Source organism: Podarcis liolepis (genome assembly GCF_965112155.1).
Source record: "Podarcis liolepis genome assembly, chromosome: 2".
Lineage (NCBI taxonomy): Eukaryota > Metazoa > Chordata > Lepidosauria > Squamata > Lacertidae > Podarcis > Podarcis liolepis.
Genome location: NC_139555.1, coordinates 6,416,098 through 6,432,466, shown reverse-complemented (window position 1 = coordinate 6,432,466; position 16,369 = coordinate 6,416,098). Strand labels below are relative to the sequence as shown.

The 16,369-nt window shown below is 44.9% G+C and overlaps 2 protein-coding genes across 2 annotated transcripts in view; both read right to left on the bottom strand.

The window, feature by feature from the left end:
* The window catches only part of ADCY6 (adenylate cyclase 6), a 934,310-nt gene that overhangs the window by 56,015 nt on the left and 861,926 nt on the right, over positions 1 to 16,369 (bottom strand). The gene's annotated exons all lie outside the window — the stretch shown is intronic.
* LOC310698035 (keratin, type II cytoskeletal 4-like) lies at positions 325 to 12,675 on the bottom strand. Its single transcript, XM_083484752.1, has 9 exons — positions 12,041 to 12,675; positions 9,570 to 9,790; positions 7,944 to 8,004; positions 7,679 to 7,774; positions 6,413 to 6,577; positions 5,348 to 5,473; positions 4,785 to 5,005; positions 2,961 to 2,995; positions 325 to 1,920 (listed from the first exon to the last, which is right to left on the bottom strand). The coding sequence occupies exons 1-9, from the start codon at positions 12,566 to 12,568 to the stop codon at positions 1,655 to 1,657; spliced, it is 1,719 nt and encodes a 572-aa protein (XP_083340878.1). The 5' UTR covers positions 12,569 to 12,675; the 3' UTR covers positions 325 to 1,654.

Here is a 16,369-nt window from a genome sequence, read left to right as displayed (position 1 = left end):
GGAGGTCTTATTTTCTGGGGGTGCCTTATATTACAGTGAGAGGCAAAACTGGAAGTAGGTTTTATTTTCAGGGGATTTCTTACTTTCAGGGAAAGACAGTAGATGCTTATGGGAAACCTGCAAGCAGGACCTGGGTGCAAAAACACTTTCCTCTCTTGTAATTTGCCACTTCCTGGTATACAGAGACACACTACCTCTCACAGTGGAGGCAGAAGAAGGTCATCATGGCTAGTAGTCATTGAAAGCCTTATCCTCCATCCTAAGGCTTTCATGATTACTATCCCAGCATAAAAGCTCTTGGCAAAAACCCAGAAGACACCATTGTTCTCTTCACTTAGAGTTTAATGAGCTGCAAGTGATCACACGCGAGAGGAAAGGAATCACCACCAAAACAAAAAGATTTTCAAGGCCATTACAAAAAGAAAGACAGAATGTGGAGCACAAAGCAGCTAAAGTTAAATCTGGATAAGCCGTCTTGCTTTCAATAGGAATGACTTAAGCATATGCTTAAGCTCTCTCATTGGCGTCAATGGGACTTAAAGGAGTGTAACTTGGGCAAGATCACATGCCCCCTACCTTTCAGCTGCATGTATTTTGCATATTCATTTAAGTAAGTAACCATTATTACTCAGCAAAACCACAGGCAGGTAATCACAGGAGAGTAGCTGGAAAGATATTCATTTGTATCAGGGCATTTTTTTTCCCAGCCAGAACTCTCCAGAACCTCTCAGGTGGGCACCATTGCCATTTAAGAGAATGAAGGAGGTGCTTATGGTGAGTTCCAGCACCTCTTTTTTTCTAGAAAAATAGCACTGATTTGCATGAATGAGCAAAACATGAAGGCTGTGTTCACATAAGCAGTTTTTGATGTAATTCACATTATTTCCTCATCAGGTTTCATTCAGAGGAGTTAGAATGTAGACAAAATAGCAGTACTCTTTAAACGTTATGAGAATCAAACAACCTGATTCCTAGAATTGTTTTCTCGTGTGAACCGTACCTATCCAGAGTGAAGCCTGTCCCAGGTGTTTCAATCCACCCAAGAGATAAAAGTGTCTCCTCAGTTGAAGAACAGCCAATGAGAATTCTGGGATATCTAGGATAGAGATATTCCTCCATGTAGGACACGGGGCAGAGTGCTGCTCTACATAAAAGATGTGTGAATGGTACAAAGCAAGGCACACATTGCCTAGAATATCCTCTATAGAACTACCTAATACTGTTCATCCTTGTTCATGCAAATACAGCCTTCACATATTACACATCTGTTGACTAGACCTAATTATGTTAGGGGCATGAAATGTGTCAACAATGAGTTAAGAACAAAGGGTGAGTTACAGACTAAGTTTGGGTTGGGTTTGCTTGGGTTGCATACCGACTACATTAGATGAACTAAGGTCCCACTGACATAAATGAGACAAGTTAGCAATGACAGGTCTCACAGAACTCAATGGTACTTAAGTTCAGCTAACTCAGTCTGTATCCCACCCAAACAATGCAAGACTTAAAAAATATCCTGGGAGAGCAGCCATAAGGGGCACAGTCCATTTTTCTGAAAGGCGCCAAGATTCTGTTCAGGGTGGCTTTGCAGATATCTTCAGAAAAATGGTTCTTTCATCCATGCTGATGTTGTCATCACTGCACCTGTTGCTTCTTATTTCCTGCTTGAAGACTTGATGGAAGTGGAGGATGTGGTGGTTTTTTTCACAATGGTGCCTCCAGAACTGTATCCTCCTCCGTATCCTCCGCCGACAGAGCAAGCTCCCCCACCTCCTATGCTGCAAACACCTCTTCCGCTTCCAGAGCTGAATCCACCAAGGCCACCAGATCCTCCTCCATAGCACATTCCACCTCCAAATCCACCTCCAAATCCGCCACCATATCCACCGCCAGAAGTAGTAGAGGAGGAGCCAACCATAGCTAAAAAGAAAGACAACCATGGTTAGCATTGTGGTGGTTTTATGGACTAAGATGGCCAATTAATGCCTGGAATGTAGTTCTCTAGAGCTTGGGGGTGGCGCTACTTCCTGTCTGTTCCAGGGCATTCTGTCCCAGGAATGCACCAATGAAGCATGCAAGCCATCGCCTGAAGAGATAGCAAGTCAAGAAAGAAAGAAAGAAAGAAAGAAAGAAAGAAAGAAAGAAAGAAAGAAAGAAAGAAAGAAAGAACTCCCAGCTACTTTGCATCTTAAAATAAGGCAAGCAAAGCCTCCAGGGCCAAGGAGTCATCCGTGTGATGAGAGTCAATTGAGAAAGTATGTGGCATGTAAGGGCTTAAGCACTGAACTAGACCTAAAGCAGGGAATCTGTTGCCTTCCAAATGTTGCTGAACTCCAGATCCCATCAGCCCTTGCCAGCATGGCCAATGGTCAAGAATGATGGGAGTTACAGTCCAGCAGCAGCTGGAGGACCACAAGTTCCTCATCCTTGCACTAAAGGGATGCTGGGTTCAAAACGATCCCCATTCAGCCATGAAGTTCATTGGCTTGCTTTGAATAAGTTACAAATGTTATCAACCCATGAGCATGAAGAAATGCAAACCATGGCATCACATACAAAAGTTGTTCCCACGTGGTATTTTTGTAACATTTAAAATTGGGGACAGAGAAACCGTGACCCTCCAGGTCATCATCCCTGACTTCCTTGAGTTTCAACCTCTTCCTGGCATGTTACTACAGCACACTGGAGTTGCACCAACACAGTTGCATTTGTGGTGGTCAAAAAGTGTTCAGGATAGCGCAAGGGGGATCTTCCACAGCCCTGGTGCCACATTCTGCATCCACAACTTTCCTTCTGTGTCTGTATCTATGGTGCTTAAGAGCTTGGCGCATCTCTACTATGACCACTGTTGTAAAAACCACATCAAGACACAGTGGTGCCAGCGCATGCCATTTTCCAGAGCAGCTGGTTATAGGATAGTGCCACTAATTTTAAAAGTTGAGTACAGAGTCACTACTTACAGATGCTCACGGTGCTCTGACACTCTCCAGACATCCTGTGAAGGAGAGAAAAAACCTGATGTTTAGGCAAGAGATGAGATCCAACTGGGCGTTCATACACAAAATACTGAACAACAATGAACAAATCCTTTGAATCACTTTGTTGCTTTAATCATCAGGCACTGCGAAGGTGAGTGCTGTGCAGTGCAGAGAGCAGATAGGGTTGGACACAGGAAACCCGGGTGCAGCTGCTTGCTTGGCCATCAAGATCACTAGGGAATAATGTGGGCATGATCGGATAGACGGCCTTCGTATCAAGAGTCAGGGACACCCTTTCCAGAACTTGCAATTCAGATAGGCATGATCCTTCAGCTCACACTAGCCTGCCACAACTTCCAGTGGTTGCTGCAGCTGCACAGTCCACATTGTAAACCTCTCCCAGCACTGGAAGCAGAGGCAACCCCAGAAGAACGATATGTGCCTTTGTTTGTGACATTCCCAACCTCTCTCCACCAGGAGAATTGCTACGTACTTCAAGAATTATTATTATTATTATTATTATTTGTAGTAATAGTAGTAGTAGTAGTAGTAGTAGTAGTGGTAGTAGTAGTAAAAATTGCAGGTGTTCTTTAAAGGTAAAGGTAAAGGTACCCCTACCCGTACGGGCCAGTCTTGACAGACTCTAGGGTTGTGCGCCCATCTCACTCAAGAGGCCAGGGGCCAGCGCTGTCCGGAGACACTTCTGGGTCACGTGACAAAGCTGCATCTGGCAAGCCAGCGCAGCACACAGAAACGCCGTTTACCTTCCCGCCAGTAAGCGGTCCCTATTTATCTACTTGCACCCGGGGGTGCTTTTGAACTGCTAGGTTGGCAGGCGCTGGGACCGAGCAACGGGAGCGCACCCCGCCGCGGGGATTCGAACCGCCGACCTTTCGATCGGCAAGCCCTAGGCGCTGAGGCTTTTACCCACAGCGCCACCCGCGTCCCAGGTGTTCTTTAGATGCTTCATATTCTTATTATGACTTATTTGCATTGGATTTTATTGTTGTAAGAGGTATGATCTTTGTTGTATATTTTGCATATAGCAATATAGAAAGGGGGTATACAAATTAAAAGTGAAATGAAAATGAAAATATTTGGATAGATGCCTTTGGGCAAAAAAGATGGCAGGGGGCTGGGGTCTAGCTAAATAAATAACTAAATAAATCAGGCATTTTAAGAGGAGGAGAGAACCCCCCCCCCCAAAAAAAAAGAACCAGGACTCCAGTACCCTGAGCCACCCTCTAACAATGTCCCTACTTCCCCTGTTCTTGCCACAGCATCCACCTAAACCCTCTCGGTCAGGATTTGCACTGCCACAGCCTAACCTCAGCTCTTACCATTCCATCAAGCTTAACCATGGCTTAATCTGAGCCAGACCAGTTCACATGTGTGCACAGTATGCAGTACATCAGGGATGGGCAAACAATGGCCCTCCAGATGTTGCTGGACCACAGTTCTCAGCATGGACAACCATCAGGGATGATGGAAGTTGTAGCCCAGCAATGTTTGTAGATCCTACGATTCCCCATCACTGCAGTACATGCTTTCCTCGCCAATGGGAATACACTGCCCACCCTTACATTTCTGATCTCATGGACCGGCCTTCCCAAGTGGGCTTCAGTCATGGCACCTCACCTTTTTAGAATTTAACTGCTGGACTCAGTCAAACATTTCATGGCCTTCCCTCCCCCTCCCCAGGAAGGGGGAGAAGTTATGCAATGAAAGCTCCAGTATGATTTCCCGTTTTTGTCTTCTCTTCAGCAAAGTCCAGGTACACACCTCCTTCCTGTGCATCACACTCACCTGCTCTCCTCTCCTTCCAGCAATTTCCTGTAGGTGGCAATTTCCATATCAAGCGCCAACTTGACATTCATCAGCTCCTGGTACTCCCTCAAGAGACGGGTCATTTCTTCCTTGGCCTTCTGCAGGGCAACCTCCAGTTCATTCAATTTGTCCCTGGCATCCTTGAGGGCCAGCTCACCGCGTTCCTCAGCTTCTGCAATGGAAGCCTGCAGCTTCTCACACTGAAAGGCATTCGAAAAACTGATTATTGGAATATCATTTTTATTTTTAATACCAGCAGCACCATTCCTCCTGCATGCAGCGGCCCCCTACATCCACTGGGAACCATTTGTGAGTGCCATATTTTTTTGAAGTGCAAGGTCAGGAGATAACGCCCAAACAAAGAGGCCATCCTACTTCAGCCTGATATCTCTTGGCTTGCCTTGAGTTGTGTTACTAAATGAATTGCTGCAGTTAAGACAACAGCAGAGGACTAAGATGACCAGATTGTGAAATTCCAATAAAAATCTCTGCCCCCCCCCTCCACCCTAGGGTTAATCTTGCATATATTCCTCCAGCCTTACCTGCTTCTTCACATTATCTATTTCAGACCGTATCCTCTGAATCATCCGGTTCAGTTCAGAGATCTCGGCCTTGGTGTCACGGAGACTGTCACCGTGTTTCCCAGCAGTTTGCTGCAGCTCCTCGTACTGGAATTCAGAAAGAAGAAAGGGGTCAAATTATGTTATGTCAGAGAAGATAAATCTTCTTCAAACAAAAACCCAGCTGAGCAATGGCTCAGATTTTGCCAAACCCTCTGACACCCTTCCAAGGTTGTCCCCAAAAAAGAAAGGAGTGTTTCTGCAGTGCTTGATGGACTAGCCTGATTAAAGCAATACTGGTAGATTACTAGCCAGTTTCCAGTGGACAACATAGCACCTTGGGGAAGGGCCAGAGCTCATGGGTAGAACATATACTTCGGATGTGGAAGGTCCTAGGATCACTCCCAGGATCTACATATAGGGCTGGGGAAGTCTATGAACCAGGCATGGGGAACCTGTGACCATCCAAAAGTTGTTGGACTACAGCTTCCCTTATCACTGATCACTGGCCCTGCTGGCTGGGTCTGGTGAAAGTTGGAGTCCAATAGCATCTGGAGGGCCATAAGTTTTCCACCCCTGCTTGTAAGCCCCAGAGAGTCGCTGCCGCTCTGTGTAGACAATACTCAATCAGATGAGCCAATGGTCAGAGCTAGTATAAGGCAGCTTCCTATGTCCCAACTGCTGTTTGCTGGGCTTCTTTGTAAATAATGGGGGCCTTTTGCCTTCCAGCAAAGCACTACATTGTATGTTCATAAGCATAGACAGGACCACTTCATTCAGGGTTATTGTGGCTCAACTGGCAGATTTTTGAACCCACACTCTTGATTTGCGAATGTAAAACACATTGGAAAACCATGGCGATTCTAGTAAAAATAAAGCAAAGCACACGGAGCTGAAGTCGGATCACTCCTAGTTTAATACATTGCCTTGTGTGCATTTGGCCTTTCCCATTAACGAACAACAAGAGTTTCTTTGTTTGTTGGGATTTGGTTTTTGCTCAAGGACGTCATTTTAGACTGGCAAGGCTTGATAGGCCTGAGAACTCACCTTGCTCTGGTACCAAGACTCTGCTTCTGCTCGGCTTTTCTGAGCAATTTCCTCGTACTGAGCTTTGACCTCTGCAATGATGCTGTCCAAGTCCAGATTCCGGTTGTTGTCCATTTGGAGGACAACGGAGGTGTCAGAAACGGTCTGCTGCATCTGGCTCAATTCCTGCCAAAGAAATCGATTTACTGATTTTTGTAAGCTGCCATGGGAGTCCACTTGGTTAAAGTGTAGAGTACATCTACCTTAAATAAATAAATATGTAGACAGCGCCATGGTCACATCATGTTTTTTCACCATAAATGTTGATTTTATCACTTACCTCTCCCCTTGGTAGAGGCATCTGTCTATTTATTTTTTTCTAAAGGTGACTAATGGATGTCGTAGTCCATATTGGCACACCTGCAAAAAGTCTGTCCTTCTAAAAACTATGCTTAGAACTTTCTGGCATCCCAAAAGCTGGACATGAACATTAGCTGTTATAATACAGTGGTACCTCGGGTTAAGAACTTAATTCGTTCTCGGAGGTCCGTTCTTAACCTGAGACATGCTTTTGCTAATGGGGCCTCCTGCTACCGCTACGCCCCAGGCACGCAATTTCCCATCTTATCCTGGAGCAAAGTTCTTAACCTGGAGCAACCACTTCCTGGTTAGCAGAGCTTGTAATCCAAAGTGTCTATAACCCGAGGTACCACTGTACACTAGTCAAACTGCTGTCATAACAGCAGACGATGTTGCGTGCATGTGGATTTATGCATTGCAAGGATGTCTTATGGAGAGGATGCAATGCACTTTTGCACCTTCTGCAGAGCAATGAAGAACATAAAAGATTTCCCATTATAGTGAATGGGGAAACTGTGAGCTTCATTTTAGACAGAGTAGCTCAGGAGATGAATTACAGATCAAAGCGGAGACAGCACAGAGTGACTCAGAAGCAGACTGGAATTTTTACAAGCACATAGGTAGAAGGGGAAACTTAGGGCCTGTGCACACCCCTAATTAAGCAATGTGACACCCAAAACAAGTAGTCATCAGATACAGAATAATTTCCTAATCTAACATTTTAGACTAGCCTAACTTTCATAACAGCAATCCCAACTCTTTTACATATGCTTCCATTACCTCTCTAATCTCCACCCCTCATTTCCATATCTCTTCCTCCAGTTGCCATTTCCCAAATGACTCTCTACCTGTCACTCACTCTTAACTCCACCCCAAAATTCGCATCACTCTAGTGTTCTCCCAGGAGGCCACAAAAAGACTACTTACAGCTTCGTACAAGCATCTCAAGAAGTTGATTTCATCTGTCAAGGAGTCCAGTTTCGCCTGCAATTCTACTTTGTTCATGTAAGCAGCATCCACATCCTGAAGGAAAGGATAGAGAGAAGTTCATATTTTGCACACAGTGATGGAGACAAACACACACACACACACACACACACACACACACACAGTTCTTCTAAATGCCATTATGTGAATAGCAACTTGCACCTCTGAATCACTGCAAAGGAGTTAGGAAGAGTGGCACACTTACCTTTTTCAAGAGCACAAAGTCATTCTCTGCTGCCGTGCGCTTGTTAATTTCTTCCTCATATCTGGTCAATGCAAAGAAAGAACATCAGGTTTAAATACTTTCCCTTTTCTATTTGCACAGTTTTGTGTGTCTTTTCCAACATCTATCTACACTCCCCAATTTCTTGTAAAAAAAGGTCCAGTTTATTTTAAGAAACTGAAATCTTGGATGCAACAATAAAATAGAAGTAATATGTGAAATATTGCTTTGTTATTCCACAGCATCGTTTGATTAAAAAATCTTGGTCCAGAATTTTTTTTTAGAAAGTCTAGATCAGGAGAGGGTGGGCTTGAGCAAAGGACACATAGCCCTGCCTTCTTCTTTCTAGATTTTCTTAACAGTCAAAGGCCTTGTGAATTTGCTTGGCCTGCAAGTGAAAGAGAATTACCAATCCCCAATTTTGTGGGTTACTTGATATCCTAGGTTTATAACTCATGGAACATTCTTCATTGTTTCCATTCTTCAGACACTGTCCTCTGCCAAGAGACATTCTACATTCTTTGGCATCAGACAAACAAAGATTCTGTTGAACGCCATCCTGATTTACAACATACTTTCCTGGCTCAAGGGTTTATTAAATTACAGTACCTATTTTCAAGTGCCACCAAATGCATACCTTAGGGCTACCCAAGCTGTGGGTCACTGTTTTTGCTAGGATTAACAGCAGACATAGCCAGTGTGGTGCCTTCTTGGTGTTTTGAGCTACAATTCCCATCAGCCTCAGCTAGCATGGCCAATGGTTAAGGAATATGGAGGTTCTAGTGTACAACATGTGTACAAGCACACGGTATTCCCTGCCCAATTATAGCATAGTGTAATCATGTTACTGGACTTCATTGAGTCTTGAGCAATGAAAAGCAAAAACAATTTGTAAAATCATATATTTCAACGTTAGGAGTTATTGGAAATCAACCATAGTTTTTCACCTTAGCTGCAATAATTATAAAGGTGCAAAGAGCCCCAAAAAGATACAATCGCATGATTTTACCAATAAAACCTTTAAAAATCCCCTGGTTACTCTGTACATCACACAGGATGTACACTATGTTCGTGAGTCATCTCATATATAACAGTGAATCAGATCATTCAGTGTGATATAGTAAGTAGACCATGGAGATTCAAGGTCAACTCCACATTCCACTCAATGAATGATCTAGGGAAGTTCTCACAGATAATCCGGGAGCATAAAATAGAATAATCCCTTTCCAAATCCATCAGATTTCTACCGGGGTCAAATTCAAATTCAAGAGGAAGTTAGGTCCCGCCAGAAGCATGACACCATGATCAAATTGTGACTTCTCACTGGCACTGAACATTCATTGTTGAATGCCCAAGCTAAGAGGCAAACCACACACACACACACATCCGAGGCGTTCTGTACTCTATCTGTGGGTATATACACTTTTGTTTAAAATAAATAAATAAATTGAAAGTTAATATTTCTATTTTCTGCCATCCTAGCTTCAGCAAAAGGCCAGGTCTGGCTTTTCAAATAGGTAGTCTGGGCCTAGCCCATCCACCTTCAATTGCACCGGCGGGAAAGATCGTTTATTGATTCCCAATTCTTTTCGTTCTATAATCCCTTACTTGTTCTTGTAATCCTCCACAAGATCTTGGAAGTTCTTCAGCTCTGATTCCAGGCCTCTCCTCTCATTCTGAAGACACTCAAGCTGCTTCCTGAGGTTGTTGATATAGACCTCAAAGAACTGGTCAAGGTTCTTTTGACCAATGCCAGTCCCTTGGCCCTGCTCTTGCAAGAGTTTCCACTTGGTCTCCAGAACCTTATTCTGCTGCTCTAGGAAACGGACCTGAACCAAACAAAGAATAAGGGTGGAGAAAGAAAGGGTTATGGCCATGTACTCTAATTGCCTTTAAAGGGGAGGGCAGTTCCTGGAGTAAATCACTATTCCTGTTCTGTCCCTGTTTTGGTTTTTTGAAGAGTTTGGTGTTCCTTTTTTTTAAAAAAAATGATGCTAATGTGACTTTCTATAGAGCAAGCTTTCTCTTCTCTGCTTCTTTGAAGCTAAATAATAGAATCATAGAATTGTAGAGCTGGAAGGAACCCTGAAGACCATCTAGTTCAACCCCCTGCAAAGCAGGAACAGGCAGCTGTCCCATACGGGGACTGAACCTGCAACCTTGGCATTATCAGCACCTCTAACCAACAATGTCAGAAGGGACTGCCATATATTAACATAATATGTGCATATGTAGAGAAGCCTTCACCAAGCTGGTATTCTCCAGATGCTCTGATTCAATACTCCCACCCACTCCCAGCTGTGCTGGCTGGGGATGATGGGAGTTGTAGTCCAGGACGTCTGGAAGGCACCAGGTTGTCCAAGGTTGGCAGTGGCATAATGCGCATCCTGCTATTTCAAAGGTTGCAGTGGGTTAAGCTTAAGTTTGAAATGTAGGTAATATATTATAGGAGACAAGTCAAGCTGTTTTAGCATATCTTTAACCAGAAGAACAAGCTTACTGTTTAACTTTGGGATAATGCAGAATCAATGGATAGAATAGTGGTGACAGGGATGTTTTAGCAGTGCTCCTGAGGTAGCAATATGAATGACTGCAGGCACAAAATGAGTATCCCTTTTTTCATCTTTAAAATAGTGGAGGAAATTTATTAACCTTCAGGGCTGGAGAGAAGATGGTGTCAACAAACCTCTCCCTCCAGTGCCAGCAAATTGACAGGATACAGAACAACACCTGCCCATTGTCTCATTACTGTTAGTGGCTCTGTTCCACTCAGGCTCATGCGCAAAGCTACAGGAGCCACATTAAAGCCACTTTCAGTTATGCCACATGTGATCTGACTCAACCTTCACAGTTTCCTTCTAAAGAGCAAGAGCCCTGCTCCTTCTCATACCAGCCAGGCTGCCCTTGCTTTCTGGAGATGAGGATGTGGCCACTGGCTGTATCATGATGAGGGTGTGACCATCACCTTCTGGGCTTTTAAAGCATCCAGGTATTCTTCACATTGCTCAACTCCTGGATAACTGAAACCACAGCAACAAGTGCTGGATTCTGACCAGTGTCCTCTTATGGATTACTGGATATGGCCATTAGTCCAAACGTGCCTGCTGATGTTGCTTTCTCCTAACACCACTTATGTTCTCCTTATGTTCTCCTAACACCACTTTTGCATCTCCTTCCTCCATTCTAAGCTTTCCTTTGCATTGCCCACAAGCAGAGAGACCTTCCAGTTGTGTGTTCTGTACTGCAGCCACTACATTTTAGCCTCCCCAAGACCCTTGAGTCACAATAGGCAGCTGAGGGATGCAATGAGGAGGTGACCAGAAAAGGAAATAAAAAGGGACAAGGATTTGTTTAGTGGGATTCAAAATAGCTTCTACCCTTTCCTATCTGTAGGGTCACTAAAGGATCAACATGGTAGTTTCTGGGTACTGGTCCAGGATTGTCCTGGGGAAGAAACATATGCCCACCTTTTCCCAGATTATCTTTCACTGCTTACTGATTAGTACTGACAACATTATGCAAATGGGCATGTCAATAGTACATACTTGCACAGGTCATACCCCCAGGGCATCCTGAAAAAATATAGTTCTGTAATGGGGAAGGATCTCTGAGAATAAGCATCTGCTTCACCAAACTGCAGTAACCAGAATCCTTTGTAGAGAGCCACGGCAGTTACATTGGTACAGATTTTTAAGAGAAACTTTTGCCCTGTATTATGTTCCTGTTTACTTGAAACACTCAGGACTGGCATGCCCTTGGGGACTCACATTTGACCACCCCTCCATGAAGTATACAGGTTAAATATAAAACCTCTTGATTTGAGATTTTGTAACAAGGCAAATTAGAAAGAATCATAACAAAACTGGCAAACTAACGCTTTTAAAATGGCTTCACCATTTTTCAGCCTTGAAATTCATTGTTGTTGTTGTTTTAAAAAATACAAATCAGACCAGATCTGATAGACACAATACTCGGTACAGACACAAGACAAAAGGCCCTCATACTGAGAAACAAAAAGGAAAGAGAAAGAGAAAATCTTGGAGCTACATGCAAGTTAAATGCTCTCAAAATCATTTCACCTTGTCGATGAAGGAGGCAAACTTGTTGTTGAGGGTCTTGATCTGCTCCCTTTCTTCAGTCCTCACTTTTTGGATCTCTGGGTCTATCTCCAGGTTGAGGGGCTGCAGGAGGTGCTGGTTGATGGTCACCTCTTTGATGCCTCCAGGTGGGCATCCTGGGAATGGAGGGCAGATTGCAAGTCCACCTGGACCGCCAAAGCCACCGCCAAAGCCACCGCCAAGGCCACCGCCAAGGCCACCACCAGCTCCAAAGCCCCCAGCCCCTTGGCCACAGGCGCCACCGAAACCCCCGCCAAAGCCACCGCCACCATATCCACCATAGGAGATTCTTTTGCTGCCCCCCATGTTATGCAGGCTCCTGCTGCCAAAGCCACCGCCTCCGCCTCCGCTACGGACATTACATCCACGGGACATGGAAGCAGTGTTGAAGCTGACTTTGCTTCCACCCCCAAAGCAGACAGAGCTGGAACTGAAACCCTTGTTCTGAAACCCTCCTCCAATGCTCCGGGCACAGGACTGGCGAGACATGGCTAGAAGAGAGGTTGTCTTGCTGGTAGTGTAAGCGGTGATGTTCCAAGGAAGAGTTCCCAGTAATGAATGAAACTGAGCCCCTCTGGCAGGAGGGAGGAAGATCTTCCTTTTTATCCGTTCGGAAAGTTGGCTGGGTGACAGGGGAGTGGAGGAAAAAAAGTAGTCATTTTTTTATATTGTATTCTTGAGCTTAGGTGTGCTTGGCACCCTCCCTCTTGCTCTGTGCCAGAAACTGACCTTCCCTGAAACACACCCCAAAGAGCTGGAGAAGAACCTGCAACTTGACAGTGAACTCCTGGCGACCCCAGATTACCTGCATTCACCCTTCTGTCAACTAAGACTAGATTTCTCTGTGAGCCTTGCCTGAATGGCAGGGCATGGCAGGTTCCCTTGACATTCTTTCGCCCTGCAGGGAAAATAATCCCCTGGCTGAGATATCCCCATCACTCCCTTTTCTGAAACTTGATGGCAGATGGCTCCTTTCAGAGGGTTCCAAAATTAACCTTCTGACATGCAGAGTTCACTTTTTTAAAAAAATACACACCCACAATTGCACCACACATCTGGGCATTTCTTCTTGGAATAAAAGAAATAAATCCAACATCAAATCTGACTTTCAGACTTCTCAAAGGGGCGGGAGGTTGGGTAGAGAAAAGGACACTTCCTCAATCTGAAACGCCAAATAAATGACAATATTCAGCCAAGCAGGAAAGAACTTGTAGCTTGCCAGGCCTCTTGTGGGCTTTACAACATTTTTATCCAGCTCTTCCTCCAAGGAGCTCAAAGTGGCATGTTTGATTCTTTTCTCCCCTCAGTCACTTTTATTTTCAAAGCAATCGTTCATTCATTCACTGTGTATATTTATTCTTTATTTTAAAATGTTATATCCCATCTTTCTTTTAGCACGATTATCTATATAGCTCTATCAGCATGCATGTCACTTTGCAGAAAGGCTCTGCCCCAAGGAGTCTACCATTCTAAATGCAGCACAGTTCAAATATAAGTAGGACAAAGACGGCTGATAATCACCGAGTTATTTTGAACAATCCCAAACCCAATATGCTTCAATCTGCCTGGATACAGCAGGAATGCAGATGGGCTGCATCAATAGGATTATAGCATCTAGATCAAGGGAAGTAATAGTGCCACTGTATTCTGCTCTGGTCAGACCTCACCTGGAGTACTGTGTCCAGTTCTGGGCACCACAGTTCAAGAAGGACACTGGCAAACTGGAACGTGTCCAGAGGAGGGCAACCAAAATGGTCAAAGGCCTGGAAACGATGCCTTATGAGGAACGGCTAAGGGAGCTGGGCATGTTTAGCCTGGAGAAGAGGAGGTTAAGGGGTGATATGATAGCCATGTTCAAATATATAAAAGGATGTCACATAGAGGAGGGAGAAAGGTTGTTTTCTGCTGCTCCAGAGAAGCGGACATGGAGCAATGGATCCCAACTACAATAAGATTACACCTAAACATTAGGAAGAACTTCCTGACAGTAAGAGCTGTTCGACAGTGGAATTTGCTGCCAAGGAGTGTGGTGGAGTCTCCTACTTTGGAGGTCTTTAAGCAGAGGCTTGACAACCATATGTCAGGAGTGCTCTGATGGTGTTTCCTGCTTGGCAGGGGGTTGGACTTGATGGCCCTTGTGGTCTCTTCCAACTCTATGATTCTATGAGAACTGCCTTCTTTAAGATAATGAAAAAGCAACAATACATTATTGTGTAAGTTACTCTGGGAGGGAAAGGCTTAAGGATGGGAAGGAGATTTGCTTCAGTTTGCATTCAAAGATTAATCTACCTAATCTGCACTTCTCGAAACTGTATGTGAACAGAAGCACAACCTTCCTTAGACATTTGAACTTCTCTGAATTTTGCTGTGCAGTTTACCAGCCAAATGATGCGAACAAAAAATGCATACACTAGAGGAAATTGTGCATTATTGCAAAAGTTAGTAAAAACAGCATACAAAAGCAAATTCTGTTGGGGCAATACCGTGACAAAACAGGCATATCAGTCAAAACTGCATGCGGAAAAAATGTATTAGGATTATGACAAAAAAATCAAACTGATGCAGAAATGTGGGAAACAGCACTTATGACTGGAAACCGAGAGAAACTAACATAGAGAGATTTGCCCATCCCTAATGTTAGAGAGAGAGAAAGGTAGAACAATGGGATACTTGACTCATCACAAGTCAGGGAGCATTACAGCTGGTATATGAACTGTTGAAAATTCTATTCACATTGAATCACAATGCACTTATTCAGGTAAGTGTTACAGTTCATTCACTGCAATAAGCCCAGAAAGCTGTCGAATTGGAGCTTTAGTCCTCCGATTGACAGACCTGACAAGTGGTGACAGAGCAGCAGTAGTGCTCACCTGCACCTCCCAGTGAAAACCACTCCAACATGTCATCAATCATCCACAGCCCATCCAGGCACTGGCATGACACCATGACCAGCCTTGGATGGTAGGCTCATCCTTGCTTATAGACACCCCGTATCCTAATCTAAAATGGCTATTGCCTCAAATCAGGTCACCCAGCAGAGACACAAAGACCATACCTAGGTGCCCAAGAGTGAAGGCACCTGAAAGGCTAGCTTATTCATTGTGGCTGCAGAAATGTACACAAGAATAAAGGTGCCAGTCTTTGAGGTGTTTTGGTTGTTTGGGACAAGGAGCGTCCCTGGTTCACCGCAAGGAATCAGACCTTGCCAGCCATTTTCTCCCATCCAGCCTGAGAAAAGGGGGAACCATCTTTAGATGCGGCCACGATGGCCAACTATCGCCCAGTCTCAAATCTTCCATTCTTGGGCAAGGTGATTGAGCGAGTGGTTGCTGAACAACTCCAGGTATGCCTGGAAGAAGCAGACCACTTGGATCCCTTCCAGTCGGGATTCAGGCCTCATCATGGGACTGAAACTGCCTTGGTCACACTGGTTGATGATCTCCGGCGGGCTAGGGACAAAGGTGAGAGCTGTTTCCTAGTTCTGCTGGATCTCTCAGCGGCATTTGATACCATCGATCATAACATCCTTCTGGACTGTCTTGAGGGGCTGGGAGCTGGGGGCACTGTCATACAGTGGTTCCGCTCCTTCCTCCTGGGCCGTGTTCAGAAAGTGGTGGGGGGATGAGTGTTCAGACCCCTGGGTTCTCACTTGTGGGGTGCCTAAGGGTTCTGTCCTCTCCCCCATGCTTTTCAACATCTACATGAAGCCACTGGGAGAGATCATCAGGGGATTTGGGCTGGGTGTTCATCAGTATGCGGATGATACCCAGCTCTATCTCTCTTTCAAATCAGAACCAGTGAAGGCGGTGAAGGTCCTGTGTGAGTGCCTGGAGGCGGTTGGAGGTTGGATGGCGGCTAACAGATTGAGGTTGAATCCTGAAAAGACAGAAGTACTGTTTTGGGGGGACAGGAGGCGGGCAGGTGTGGAGGATTCCCTGGTTCTGAATGGGGTAACTGTGCCCCTGAAGGACCAGGTGCGCAGCCTGGGAGTCATTTTGGACTCACAGCTGTCCATGGAGGTCAAATCTGTGTCTAGGGCAGCTGTTTATCAGCTCCATCTGGTACGCAGGCTGAGACCCTATCTACCTGCAGACTGCCTTGCCAGAGTGGTGCATGCTCTGATTATCTCCCGCTTGGACTACTGCAATGCGCTCTACGTGGGGCTACCTTTGAAGGTGACCCGGAAACTACAACTAATCCAGAACGTGGCAGCTAGACTGGTGACTGGGAGTGGCCGCAGAGACCACATAACACCGGTCTTGAAAGACCTACATTGGCTCCCACTACATT

Bases quoted from the DNA above. Each gene is read 5' to 3' on its own strand.
- LOC310698035 (XM_083484752.1), bottom strand. From the start codon at position 12,568: ATGTCTCGCCAGTCCTGTGCCCGGAGCATTGGAGGAGGGTTTCAGAAC. The intron at 6,578-7,678 runs GTAAGTAGTCTT...TTTCTTTGGCAG, and splicing joins TGAGATGCTTGTACGAAGCT to GAATTGAGCCAGATGCAGCA. The intron at 5,474-6,412 runs GTGAGTTCTCAG...TCTGAATTCCAG, and splicing joins AGTCTTGGTACCAGAGCAAG to TACGAGGAGCTGCAGCAAAC.